This window comes from Paroedura picta, chromosome 5, assembly GCF_049243985.1.
Source record: "Paroedura picta isolate Pp20150507F chromosome 5, Ppicta_v3.0, whole genome shotgun sequence".
Lineage (NCBI taxonomy): Eukaryota > Metazoa > Chordata > Lepidosauria > Squamata > Gekkonidae > Paroedura > Paroedura picta.
Genome location: NC_135373.1, coordinates 54,509,624 through 54,524,486, shown reverse-complemented (window position 1 = coordinate 54,524,486; position 14,863 = coordinate 54,509,624). Strand labels below are relative to the sequence as shown.

General features: G+C 40.3%; 1 protein-coding gene across 2 annotated transcripts in view; it reads right to left on the bottom strand.

The window, feature by feature from the left end:
- SEMA3C (semaphorin 3C) overlaps positions 1 to 14,863 on the bottom strand; it is a 158,746-nt gene that overhangs the window by 50,695 nt on the left and 93,188 nt on the right. For both annotated transcript variants that reach the window (XM_077338026.1, XM_077338027.1), the window contains exons 7-8: positions 6,542 to 6,661; positions 2,022 to 2,164 (exon numbers count right to left, since the gene is read on the bottom strand). In XM_077338026.1, coding sequence (XP_077194141.1) covers positions 2,022 to 2,164; positions 6,542 to 6,661 — 263 coding nt within the window. The remainder of the gene's footprint in view (positions 1 to 2,021; positions 2,165 to 6,541; positions 6,662 to 14,863) is intronic.

The window sequence follows — 14,863 nt, the reverse complement described above, 5'->3', positions numbered from 1 at the left end:
AAAACAGAGATATTCCACTGCTTCCCCCAATACCATTAAAGGAAAACTTAAATCAGAATGGTGGTTCTGTGTCCATAAGAATTGTGGAGGTTAAGTCTCCTTAGGCAGTATAAAAGAAAAAAACTGATTGGTACACAGAATGGGAGGGTTTTTTTGGGGGGGGGACTCTACTGCCTGTGTAGCAGTAAGGAGACTGTACTGTGTTGTATGTACTGCAACTGGTTCAGTGGGGCTGTGTTTCATATACACTGATCTCCCTACCTGCAGCAGCTGTGATTGCACCTCCACCTGCAGGAAGAGGGCCGCACACAGTGAAAAGCCCTGCAACTTCAGGCACTTATCCCAGAACCTCATGGCCCCATGCACATGGCAGCCATTAACTTGAATGAAGACCTCCAGCTTTCACTTCCATTTGCAAATGTGGTGGAAAGGACAGAACTATGCTGTATGGGATTCATGATATCATGTGATACAATCCAGTGAAAACTACACCATCTAATACTGCTGCATGTGCAAATGCAAGTGCAATGGTGTCCTCAGAAATAAGGGAACGATGGCAGAGGTGCATTGCAGTCCTACATCTTGCTAACAATATTGCAGTCAATGTGATGAGAAGGGTGTACCTCTCCTTCGAAAGACAGGCACAAAAGGCACTGCCTTCATGGATAAGATTCTGGTCACAAACAACAGTCTCACCAGTAGAAGGATTTTTATTATTGAAACAGGAGCAAAGTGGCTCTGACACCACTAAAATGAAACTTTTAAAGCCACAAAAATATACAGAGAAAGATACTGCCGAGAAGCCAATGCATGAAATGAAAGATGTGTGTAAGTGTGTATGTTTGTGCAATTTATTAAATTTGCTAAATAATTTTATTAGTAAATGTATGGACCAGAATTTTAACCAGAATTTGTCCCCAAGGTGGTTCACAATACAATTAAGAATAAAGAAATACAAATACAAAAGAAATACATGTATTTTAATATAATATATTATATTTCTGAGTCTATGTAAAATACGTATAAAATCTGGCTGCCCGTTTATATTCATGTAACCTTTTTGATTCCTTGACTTAATAAAGGAAGGCCTTCTGCATAGATCCCAAGTTGTGTTTTCACTGTGTACCATTGTTGAGATGATACATCTCAAGTTTCAGCTGGGCAATTTAGGTGGAGATGGTCTCTTACAGTTACCTGAGATTCAAGCTGTTTAGAACCTTAAAGGTCAAAACCAGCACCTTGTGCTGGGCTCAGAAACTGGAAGATGACAGAACACTTGCTTAATTTCATCACAGTGGCATTTCAGGGGAAAGACCTAGCACAAGGGAATGCATTCAGTGTATATGTGAACTGAAGAACTGTGATGATATTAAGAACTGTGAACGTTCCTCTGAATATTCATTTCAGCTCTATGGTGTAGTAATTATACCATGTGCTTCTATGCTAATATGCTTACAGAAGAACTTTTAGAAGCAAATAAACTGGGATTAACCATTACTTATCTTTATTCAAGGAAAATTTCCTATTTTAAAAAGAGTTTTAAGGACTATCTTTTATCTGGCTTGAGAATCACTGTGCCAAGGTTCAGGCATCTGGTATGCATAAGTTGTTCAGAGGAGAAAGAGTGTTTTAAACTGAAGACCAACTATTTTTTTTCTAAAGAAGAAAGCACAGCGCTTTCTCCAGTCATGGCAATTTCCAAACAGCTTTGCATTAGGCAGTTATCCTCTGTTGAAAGATCATATCCAGTTATGCAAAGCAGAAATGATCAAGGAAGTCAATATTGCCTCACTGTAAATGGAAACAGGGGTGTATTAATCTTGCTCCCTTGTTCCATCATGCTGTTCCAGTTCTACTGTGCAAAATGAGGCGAGGGCTATTTACTGATTCCCTAAGAAAAGGCCACATCTCATTTTGGTGATCCTGAGCAGAACAATCCGGGAACCATTTTAACACACTATGTTCTTTTTGCTAAACCAATTAGGCCAGCCCAAAATAGCACATAAGAAAGGTTTGCTTACAGGGCATATTCTAGCAATCATTGAGTGAATTTGCTTAGTGCTGCCACTGTTGTCTGTTAGTTTCTCTTTGAAGAAGAAGTACACTTTAGCATCATTGGGATCGGTACCATCCGGGATGAGATGAGCATCTACAAAAATCGGCTCTGAAACAACAGTAGAGAGCAAACCCAGTGACCATAGATCAATAATGCAGAAGCCAGCAAGCAATTGTTCTGAGATAATTAATGTCTTAAGTATTGAAACAGTTTCAGTGGATATATATTTTGTAAGCCACCTTTGACTTGTAACAGCAAAAGAGGATTATAATGCCTCCCCCCCCAATAAATCCAATACCAGTTGTGAAAATTCTTCATGTATTTGCTGAGATGTGTCAGTTAATGGGATTTAATATGTGCGCTCTTGTTTTCTGATTAATTAAGACCACATTCTTGGATGGCTGAAAACAATATTACAGAAAGAGTACATCCTTATTCATGTACATCCTTATTAATGCCACATGAGATGGAGCCATGGAGAACAGGAACCACTGTTCTCACAATGTGAGAATATTTTTTGTTTGATGACCTCATATAACTTTTATTTCAGTGACATCTCAGAGGCATTAAGCCTAGCTGTGATCACTGATGGCCATGCAGTTGCTGAAGTCTTACTCAAATATGGTGATCCAAGAGAAGAATGTATTCTAAAAGCCTGATTTGTTGCCTTTATACACACACCTATTACTAAACTCAACTTAGCTCTGCGTCCCAGGAGCATTTTCCAAGTATCTTAGAATCATAGAGTCATAGAATAATACAGTGGGAAGGGACAGTTGGCTGCAGAGGAAAGGACACGCAGTAATGGGTTTAAACTACAAGTACAACGATATAGGCTAGATATCAGGAAAAAAATGTTCACAGTCAGAGTAGTTCAGCAGTGGAATAGGCTGCCTAAGGAGGTGGTGAGTTCCCCCTCACTGTCAGTCTTCAAGCAAAGGTTGGATACACACTTTTCTTGGATGCTTTAGGATGCTTTGGGCTGATCCTGCGTTGAGCAGGGGGTTGGACTAGATGGCCTGTATGGCCCCTTCCAACTCTATGATTCTAGGATTCTAGGATTCTATGACCTCATGGGTCATCTAGTCCAACCTCCTGCACTATGCAGGACACTCACAACCCTATCGCTCATCCACTGTAACCTGCCACCCCCTTAAGCTTTCACAGAATCAGCCTCTCTGTCAGATGGCTCTCCAGCCTCTGCTTAAAAATTTCTAAAGATGAACCCACTATCTCCTGAGGAAGCCTGTTCCACTGAGAAACTGCTCTGTCAGGACCTTCATCCTGATGTTTAGACGGAATTTCTTTTGAATTCATTTCATCCGATTGGTTCTGGTCTGTCCCTCTGGGGCAAGAGAGAACAACTGTGCTCCATCCTCTATATGGAAGCCTTTTAAATATTTGAAGATGGCTATCAAATCCCCTCTCATTCATCTCCTTCTCCAGGCTAAACAGACCAAGTTCCCCCAAATGTATCTAAATTTAACAGATTCACAGCGCAATCATAGAATCATAGAGTTGGAAGGGGCCATACAGGCCATCTAGTCCAACCCCCTGCTCAACGCAGGATCAGCCCAAAGCATCCTAAAGCATCCAAGAAAAGTGTGTATCCAACCTTTGCTTGAAGACTGACAGTGAGGGGGAACTCACCACCTCCTTAGGTAGCCTATTCCACTGCTGAACTACTCTGACTGTGAACATTTTTTTCCTGATATCTAGCCTATATCGTTGTACTTGTAGTTTAAACCCATTACTGCGTGTCCTTTCCTCTGCAGCCAACTGTCCCTTCCCACTGTATTATTCTATGATTCTATGATTCTAAGATACTTGGAAAATGCTCCTGGGACGCAGAGCTAAGTTCAGTTTAGTAATAGGTGTGTGTATAAAGGCAACAAATCAGGCTTTTAGAATACATTCTTCTCTTGGATCACCATATTTGAGTAAGACTTCAGCAACTGCATGGCCATCAGTGATCACAGCTAGGCTGAACTACTGAACACTGCTGAACTACTCTGACTGTGAAAATTATTTTCCTGATATCTAGCCTATATCATTGTACTTGAAGTTTAAACCCATTACTGCATGTCCTCTCCTCTGCAGCCAACAGAAACATCATCCTGCCCTCCTCCAAGTGACAACTAAACTCAAAGTCTTCTAAACTCAAAGAGTTTTGAAAGGTTTACTTTTGCTTAGAATTGCACCATTATTAGTCTAAAGACTGAGCTCCAAATGAACCCAGAAACATTTCTTTTGGGATTAATGGGGAAAGAATTTGGAAAAAAAAATGGAGCTTTGTTTCTCTATATGGCTATATCAGCAAGATTTATATGCTCAAAAATGGGGAAAAAATTAGTTATCACCTACGATTGGCAAATTGCTGATAAAGATGGTAGAACTGGCTAAAATGGACACTGCTTTTATTAAAGGAAAGTCAACTGCAGTATTTTTTAGCTAGTTGGAAACTTTTTATGGACTTTCTGTATAATACAAACAAAAATAAAATTATGATTTATGGCTTTAAGGACTAGCTAAAATATGATAATATAGAAAGAGGGATTTTAATTTTAAAAAAACTGAATAAAGGAATTTAATTTAAAAAAAATGTTTGTCCTGTTATGGTATCTGGTAGCAGGCCAACACCATTATGTCATTTCCAGCATAGACCAGAATTGAAATCATGTCAGATGACACTCTACCATTCATTCACCTCAAACTCTGTGGTTAAACCTATATAATGACATCATTTCCCAAATGTGTCCGAAATGACACTCAATAAGTCTTTCATAGGTTGCCAAACTGAGGTAAGCAACCCTATATATTCTGGTAATCCATTTGATTATTTTCTCTACACTTGAATTTGTCAAATTGGCATTCTAATAGACATGATCCCTCAAGCTCATATTCTCATACTTTTTGAAATGGGACCCAGTTCTCCAAAGGCTGCATTTCATGCCATTTCTCACATTATACAGATTTGTCTTTCAGCCTTTGTCCTCTGCTCATCCTGTTTCTCTTCCTTGTTCTTGGCCTGAAGTATAGCTGGTAAAACATTTTTGAGTCCTGATTCACTGTCTGACAATCTACTGCTTTAGGCACAAAATCAGGCCTACTGAAAAGTAATGACTGAATGATGTGTTCCCATCAAAGAACTAAGAATTAATCTCAAATGTCTGTATCTGGGTATTTTTCACACTCGGATGTTATCTTTCCCATGCACTCTACATTACTACCTATACAGTGTAAGCCCCTTGACTTCTCTCCTCCATGCCTACTGAATCTTTCTTGGGTAACTTCATATCAATACTGCAGCATTTAAATGAGAATCCTAGTAATCCTAGTAATGGAAGGGGTAGTTCACATGTCATGGTGGCCTCCCATATAGCTGCCTCAGGAACACATGGCTGTTTGCCACTAGGTTTGCAACCAGGTGTTATTTGCATTAAAATGCCATTTATGGGAAATGGAATCTGAAAGACGATGGCATCTTCTTTCAGTGGGGTGGATCCTACATCATCCTAACATGCTACTGAATCAAGTTTGAAGCTGTTGGATCTAGTTTGGAGCCTATCTAAGTCCACTTAAGAATGATTTTTAGGCTGGAAGAAGACTCCTTGGCAGAGGGGATGTGCCCATGCTTGGTGTCTTCATGTCTACAGCGCATCCTCAGACACTAAGCAGAGACACCTGAGTGAAGCATTTGATTAAATTTTTTCAGATATTTATTTGTAATGGGAGGCTGCCATTGACTTAGGCCTAAGGGAGTATTTCTACAGATGGAGGGGAAGGCTTCCTCAGATTTTCTCCTTCCACAGTTCAACAACTCTTTATGTTGTTCTTGAGGGTCCTTTTCTTCCTGGAACAAAATTTGGGGGAATTTTGGGATCCAGCAGAAGTGGGGAGAAAGTAAAGTCCCACTCTGCTAGGGAAATCCCTTCCATTTGTGAAAATTGCCCACAGATCCAACCCACTGCCAAGGCAAAAGATGTAACATGATACCATCTCTACCCAGAACCAATTAAATCTGCATACCAATTTAAAAAGTATGCAGAGAAAAGGCCTCTTGATGTGGGTCCAATACATCCCCACTCCTAGTTTTTTCTTCCCATCCTAATGAATAGTCCCAGAAACACAAAAACTTTCACACTGGACTTAATAAATAGTATTTCAAAGCTTTTGTTTTGCCATTTCCACAGTATTGGAGATACTTTTGTTGAGTTGTTGACATTAGGGCAATCACAACAGCAGGGGAGATTTGGGTTAATCCAAGTGACTCTGTCACTCTAGTATGACCCAAGGACATATTCAGCAGAAGTCTTAAGTTAAATGCACTGACTACTGCTATCATGTGAACTTATAGAAAGAAAAAAATGTACTGTATTTCTAAATTACATTGCATTTCTTCATTTTGAGTCACACTATCTTCAAGAAATGAGCTGTGCAAAAATGGATCTCTTGCAATCAAAGTTATAGATATGACCACCTTACCACTTAGCCACTTGGAGTTGTGCTGGTCAGTTCTCACCGCATTCCGCCTGGTTAAACTACGAAAAATGGCAGCATCAGTCCCCATAAAATCGATATACATTCCTGAAAATAGCTCTTCATCTGAAGAGAGGGGAAACAGAAAAAACAAACAAACAAAACACAAAATCCTTACTTGCTTTGGAGAAAATTCAGTTTTAGCAATTTATTTCTTGCTGAAAACACTGCATATTTTCTAATTTTGTGATGGGTGGGATGGAAGCAGAGTTTCCTTTGAATCATGACAGAAACATCAGTTCTATGACATGGTAATGGAACACTTTGGGTAACCATAACATTAAATAAAATAGCCTTACCACAAATGTGAAACAAACTTTTCATGTGGGATATAATTTTGTGGTTGACTCTAGTTAGAGCCAACTCTAGGGGATGGAAATAAAATCACAAAGAAATCAGTTTTAACTTGCAGGGGGTGGGGGAGGCAGGCTTACAAAAGTAACTAAAATAACCAACCCATACTATCAGACAATGCTCTCCCATGTTTGGTGCCACAGAAACGACCAATGTAATTTTTGCCACCTGTTTGCTTCTGTCATTTCTAATCTTCCAGCAAAACTGTAAGCTCTTAACGAGTGGATGAGTTGCAGCCATGTGCCTTCAACCTGACCATAGTCACAGCCTTTCATATGTTTCTGGGAGGATGAGATTCTTAAAGAATCTCTTGAAGAAGAATGTACAGTTTTAGAAAGTGAAGTGAAAGTTGCATTGAAACAATGAGGAAAACTCAACAGGAGTGTGTGGCATATCAATAAACCTATTCCAAGCCACAGTTCATAAAAATCTTAACAAGGCTATGCCAACTAACATGGGAAACTAGTCAATGGCCCACAGAGTGGAAATGCTCCATCTACATTCCAATTTTAAAGAGAGAGAGATACATCAAAGACTGCAGCAAATATTGGACCATTGTATTAATTTCTTATGCAAGCAAAGTGATGCTCAAAATCTTGCAACAAAGACTGTTGCCATATATGGAAAGAAAATGTCAGAAAGGAAGAGATGCTAGAGATCATATTGCAAATTTATATTGGTTACTGGAGCACACAAGAGAATCTCAGAAGAAAAAGAGCTTATGTTTCATAGATTACAGAAAGCTTTTGAGCATGTGGATCATGAAAAGCTATGAATGGTTCTAAAAGAAAGGGGTGTGTCACAATATCTGATTGGAAAAGAGGCTGTTGTTAGGACAGAATAGGGAGAAACCGGCAAAGGCGGTTCAGTCTATATGCAGACTGTATCATAAGGAGAGCTGGATAAGATTTAGATGAAGGTGGAGTGAAAACTGGTAGAAGGAACATTAACAATGTGAGATATGCAGATGATACCATATTACTGGCAGAAAACAGTGAAGCCTTGAAACCACTTCTGATGAAGGTTAAAGCAGAAAGCCAAAGCAGAATAATAGGTGAAAATTATGAATATAAAAGAAATTACTATGGAGAAATTATACAACATCAAGAGAAATTGAAATTGTAAAAGATTTTCTATTTCTTGGTTCAGGAAAAAGATAAGGACATATGGGGAGATAGGAGTAAGTAGTAAGGTTGAGCAGTTTTATTAGACCTTCTACATCACTACACATTTTGCTATATGCTTTTTCAGGCAGGGTTCTAATACGAAGTAAAATAATCATACATTAAATTAAAATATACATACAAAATAATAATGAAAATGTTTCTTACCTCCTGATATGAACATTGCATTGTTTTTGAGTTCTTTTTGAGTATTAATATTTTTTTTGTAAAGAACCAAGTCATTTTTGTATCACACTACAGAATCTGTAAGGTAACCCTATGACATATTTAGACCGTTTTAATTCATTTTACAGATAATATTATTTCTTAAAGAATTCTTTTAAATTATTTATTTCTATGTACATTTTAATCAAATTTGTGATTGCGTAGTTTACTTCACTACATATAGTGATGAAGCATATAGTGAGGGAATCTAGAAGAGCTAAGAAACCTATTCAGCCTTGCACCTTGTTTCTCATTCATCAACCAAAGTGGAAACTGTGGTCAAGAAATCTGAAGGAGATTGGGATGGGTAGCCATTGGGAGCCAGAAACAATCCTTAAATGTAAGGATGTGTCACTGGCAACTAAGATCAAGGTAATTTGAACTACAGCATTCCCCATTACTATGTAGGGTTGTGAAAGTTGGACATTGAAGAAAGCTGACAGGAAGAAAGGTGATTCATATGAAATATGGTACAAGAAGTCAACTTACAGCTAATATAGACCAGAGCCTCTCCTCCCTCCCAAATAAGTGGGTTCAAGATCAAAGCAAGCCTGAACTCTCCTTAAAAGTTAAAATGCTAAACTTATTGTACTTTGGTCACATTATGAGAAGACAAGTGTCACTGGAAAAGACAATAATGCTAGGAAAAGTTGAAGGCAGCAGGAAAAGAGGAAGACCCAACCTGAGATGGGTTGACTCAATAAAGGAAGCCACGGCCTTCGGTTTGCAACATCTGGACAAAGCTGTTAATGAAAGGATATTTTGGAGGTTGTTAATTCATAGGATCACCATAAGTTGGAAGAGACTTGGCAGCACATAATCTTTTAGCTCATGTTCTGTTTGTTTTGTTTATGGGATGGGTTTTTTTTAATGATGTTTATGGGGTTTTGTATATTGTAACCCACCACAAGTCTCCAGAGAGTGGTGGGCTAAAAATAAATAAAAATAAAATAAATAATAAATAAAATTAAAAGTAAAAGTAAAAATAAAAATAAAAATAAAATAAACAAAATAAAATAAAATAAAAACTAGGAAGTCTCACATGGAGCAAATATTATCTTTTCTTTGGAAGTTAAAACCAACCCCATCTCATTCCTGATATCAACCATTTTGTGCTGGCAACTGTTACCTTTTCACAGAATTCTAAAGTGCCTACATAGTCAACAAGATTAGATAGTCAACAAGATTGCCTCACTCCTCCTAGAATGAATCTTAGACAGAATTCCCCCTCAGTTGCCACATTCTAGGAAGAAGTCAAAACATAGGCAAATAGAAGTGAATAGTTGAGGTATACAGCAAGCAATCAGTCTTGTTTCTGTTCACAGTGTATGGGAAAATATTTAAGAGACCCTTGTTGGTGTTTTGGGGTACATGTTGAGAAATTCTTAAGAATAGGAACCATATGGAAAAGCAATGAAGGAAAAATCTGACAGGGCCACAGTCACAGTATGGAGCCTGATATTGAAGAATTCCCAGTCTGGCTCCTTTTGCCTCATACAGAGGAATGAATGAAAGTGTTCAGCTAATGTTGGCAGAATTCGGTTCTGAAAGATTCAAAATATAGCCTCATTTGAGAAAACTGAAGAACAGAGATATACTCCATGTAAAAACCTGATTCAGAATCCCGTAGGCTTTAGCATATTGAATATGAAGAGAATATATCATTTCAAACAACAAAACCTGAACACTGAGTCCAAGTGTATTTCAAAATGTTTCCATAAAGGGAATTAGGCAGCTAGCCTAGACTAGCAATAATAGGATTATGTACCTAAATACTTTGCAATGATCAATTCAGCTCGTATGTCGCAGAATGTGTATACTGTACTAAAGAAGGAATTTCAGTTTCTCTTGTCTTGAGCCAAAAATGCAAATCCCATGGGCAGGCAAGGCCACCTCAAAACATAAAACATTTGCCAAAATAACTTCTCACTTCCACAAGTGCTGAGAACAAGTGCTTGAATTCGTAATCCTCCAGTGAGAGCCCTGAGACTATGATTGCAGATCCCCCTTCAGCAGTGAAAAATACCACTAAATACATGAGTCTGCTTAAATTTTGTTATTTCTGGATAAAGCTGGGCATGAGCCTAAAAATTCAGGTTTGGTTTTGGGTTCAGAGCAGGCCCTAAACCGCAACCTGAACCAAATCAAACATGTTCTGAACCAACCAGAAAGGAAAGGCGGAATCACCTTGGAAGTGTTAAATGATTGGCATCCAGTTAACCTAACTGTTGAAATGCCTCATAGTCATTTCAGCCTAATGGCTGATGGTCAGCCCCCCCACACACACACACACACGCACATACATACTGTTAGGCAGAAATGGCTATGAATTTTTTTATCAGTCCATTTTGCTTCCTCCCACTTCAAAGCAGGGGGAAGGGAAACTGATGGGACTCCAGCTTAATAGTTGGATGGGTGTGTCCATCAGCCATTAGGCTGAAATGGCCGTGAGACATTAAACCTGTCAGTTCTCCCCCCCCATACACACTTTATTTATTTGATTTCTATACCACTCTTTCCCATGAAAGGATGGTTTACAATAAATAACAGTGTAGATAAAATGTATACCCTGTTCCCCCACCCTTTTAAATACCCTCCAGTGGACTAACCAGTTTGATATAATCTAAAATGGGGAGGGGCAAGGAGAGAGGCCCATATCATTCCAAGACATGGCCTCAACCATAAGCCTGGTAGATGAGTGCCATTTTGCAGGCCCTGCACAACTTTAATTATGGGTATGAATACACCCTAGTGCTGTTATGGATGACACTTGGTCCAGATTCTGACTAGAGGCAGGCTTGTCTGCATGGACATTGAAGCCCCCCAGAATAAGTATACTGGGGTACTGAAGTATCAGCATCTGCTGCCACTAGTGGATTCAGAAGACATCTGTTGGTGTGTTGGGCATCCTGTACACCAGTGGTCCCCAACCCCCGGTCCCAACACCGGTACTGGTCCGTGGATCAGTCGGTACCAGGCCGAGGCTCCTCCTTGTCCTCCTCCCTGGCTGCTGCCTCGGGGGCTGCCCTGCTACTCTGCCGCCGGCTCACATTTGGTGCTCTCCAGCAGCCACCATGGCTGGGGCTCCCCTCAGCGTGGCATTGCACAGCTGCTGCTGGCAGCACCCCCCAGTGTGTGGTGGGAAGTCAGGGGTGCCGGCGAGAAAGCATGCGGAGCAGAGGCTCAGGCGGTGGCGACGGCCCTCAACAAAAGACTACCCCCCTGGGCCTCAGTAAAACTGTCAAGCGTTGACCGACTCTGGTGATAAAAAGGTTGGGGACCACTGCTGTACACCAGCCAGAAGGCCGATTTATCAACTGTGTCCCAGCCCAGGCCCACACATTCAATGCCTGGGGTCACTGGTGAGGGGAGTGCCCTGCAGGAGAAAAACTCCCAGATCAATATAGCCACCCACCCCAACTCATGGTCCAGGAATGACCTGGTAGGGCCAGTTCTCTCAGAGTGACAGTTTTGCTCTTCCTCACCCAGATTTTGGTCAAGTATACCAGGTCTACCTTATGCTCTCCAAAATAAGTTTGCAGTGGCATGGTCTTATTATTGATGTGACATTACACATCATCAGTGCTGGAGCCTGGTCATTTCCCTTAGCCTCACCCCCTGCATCTCTCAGGATGGAACAAAATGTCCAAGAATTCTTCTGTCTCGGACTCCTCATCCCAATACCCCTTCTCCCACCACTATATCTGCCATATCCCTGGATTGTTGGGATTCCTATAATTTACAGTTCAGTTCTAAGCAAAGTTACACTAAACTCCACTGAAATCAGTGAGCTGAGCAGAGTGTAAATTGCTTTGTACATGATAGCTTCTAAGAGCTCAGGTGAATGGTTCTCACAAGTGCCTGTGTTTTAATCGATTTCTTCTTTTTAAAAGTCTGGAAAAGGCACTATGCTATTCCTAATCCCCTTGCATGCCAGATTTATGACGTCTTAAGCATTCCTAGAGCCCACTTGTCTAATCAGGTACCAAAACAATTCTTTCAGCTCTACATCCTTTTAACTTAATTCTTAAATTCCCCCAAACAATTTGCCTTAGTGAGTACATAGCTAATGCACATTGTTCAGAATTCTTTCTAAAGTGATATATACTTGAAGTCTGTCCAATTTTATGAAAAAACAGAATGCTCTGAAGACAAAAGGAAGAAGCCCAGAACTACTACGTTTGCCTTATTAATTGTGGGAGGGTGGGGGGAAGAGAATATTACAACACAGCATGTTGAAACTACTGCTTGAAGTAAATTCACAGATGAAGGTTATGAAGAAACCTGATAGCATTAACTGGGGCTTTGAATGTAAAAAAGTCATGGGGGGAGGAGGAGGAGATGATGAATGTCATACAATTATCCTTAGGGTAGGAAAAGTGGAGAGAGAGAGCTTCCCCCTTCACTTTCCCATAATATTAGTACTTGAGGGCACCCAATGAAGTTTGATGAGCAGCAGATTCAGGATAGACAAAAGGAAGCATTTCTTTACTCAACAAATAATTAAGTTGTGAATTTCATTGCCATTGGATGTAGCGGCCATGGGTGCAGTTTCAAAAGAGGGATAGGCAGATTCCTGGAGAAAGTTCCCTCAAGTGACGTTGTCTGAAACAGATTACTGGATGAAATGGTCTGATCCAGCAGGGCTCTTCTCATGTTCTTATGGATGTTCTTAGCATGGACTAAGATCAATACATATGGAAATTACCAACCAGGGAAGAGAGGTGGCATTCATTCCAGACTGGAGAAAGAAGGTCTCCCAGAGGCTGGCTTCCAGTTTGCAAGCCATGGTTTAGCTGGGTACCACCATTACAACTGCACTAGAATGACATGAAATAAGGCATTCTCACTAAGCCTCACTGTTAAACCTACATCAGGTAAAATTGGTACACATAATTAAATTAGCTGTGCCCTCCTAAGCAAAGAAATTCCCCAAGAACCTGAATGTTTCTAATGGCAATTGGAATGCTTAATCCAGAACACTACTTTAAAAAAAATGTAAGGCAATTGCCCTGACCTGGATAGCCCAGGCAGGTCATATCCTCTTAGGTCTCAAAAGCTAAGCAGAGTCAGTCTTAGCTGGTATTTGGATGGGAGACCTCCAAGGATCAAACACCAAAGTACGCTGGGGGTCATGATGTGGAGGAAGGCAGTGGCTGAGCACCTCCAAACATCCTGTCACATAATCCTAGGATCCCCTGGCTATACTACACATGTCATATGATAAATAAAAAAATAAATAAATCTAAGAAAGACAAAGGATTTAAATAGAACACCTCTTTAAAACAGAAAGCCTTCATGTGGTAAGGTTTGAAGGGAAGATGGATCAATGATGCTTCTCTCCAAACACGGGATCACACTACACTGAAATTGCTGTCTCCACAGTTTGTTCTTAACCGCTATGAGGCGGAAAAACTGAACCCTTCTGTCAGTGGTTTTCTTCCCTTTGTTCAGAAAATTCCCCAGTCCAACTGGGAGAAATCTGGAGAGCAACTGCCTCTCTTCCTGTGGTTAAAACTGATGAGCTGCTTGCTTTGTAACTGTAGGATGAGACGCAGAATTGTGACAGTTTTACAGCCCAAGTTTCCCCACAGTACACTGCAAAGGACACAGTGGCCAGCCTCGGTAGGGAAAGGCGGCAGCGGCCAGCACACTAAAGACCACAGGCTGGTTAAGCACCAAGAAGTCAGGATTTGTAGGCAGCTGTTTCCAGCTGGGAAGCTGGCATGGCCCCGATGATAATATGCGGGCTATAAGCTGGCAAAGGGCAAAAGAAAAACAACAGCGACAACTGAGCACAGCTAATAAATTCAAGACAACGTCCAATCTACATTGTGATTCATTATTCCTTAGCCTCCCTTTCATTCCAAAGCAGATTCCTTTCATTTCTTACTTGAGAAGTAAGCAAGGGGATGAGTTTATGGTGCAAATTTTAGTGCACATCTATTTTACTGCAGTCTTTAATATACTACCCTATTGATAAATTATGGGAAAAGAAGATGGGTAAGCTACAGAAATATTGGGGGAGGGGAGCCAGTCAAGGGATAATTCCAAAAATCTTCTTATATGTATTTCCCTTCCCACTTATCTTGTTTCAGAATTATGAATGCATTCATAATTCTCCATTGTTCTCCACTCCCATTCAGCCCCTTAATTTTGTACACAGTACAAATGACCATAGCTTTCAGTTCATGGGTTGATGTGCATAGGTGGTGTTGGCCTGAGTCACATGTATGCAGTAGTGAAACACGGTATACAAATGATCGTCCTTACGATCACATCAAGATTGATATGTTACGATGTTTCATCACTGTAGACCAATGGTCAGCAGATTTTTTGTGGCTGTGGACACTTTGGGGATTTTTGAGACAAAGTGGTGAGCAAACTCCACAAACTGCTTCCATAGGGAGCAGAGCCAAACTAAAAAGTGGCTGCCTCAGAAGATGGGACCAGACATAATACCTACCTCCTCATGTCTCCTGGGAAGAGAAATGGAACCATTCCTCTTTCCTTACATTGGAAAACT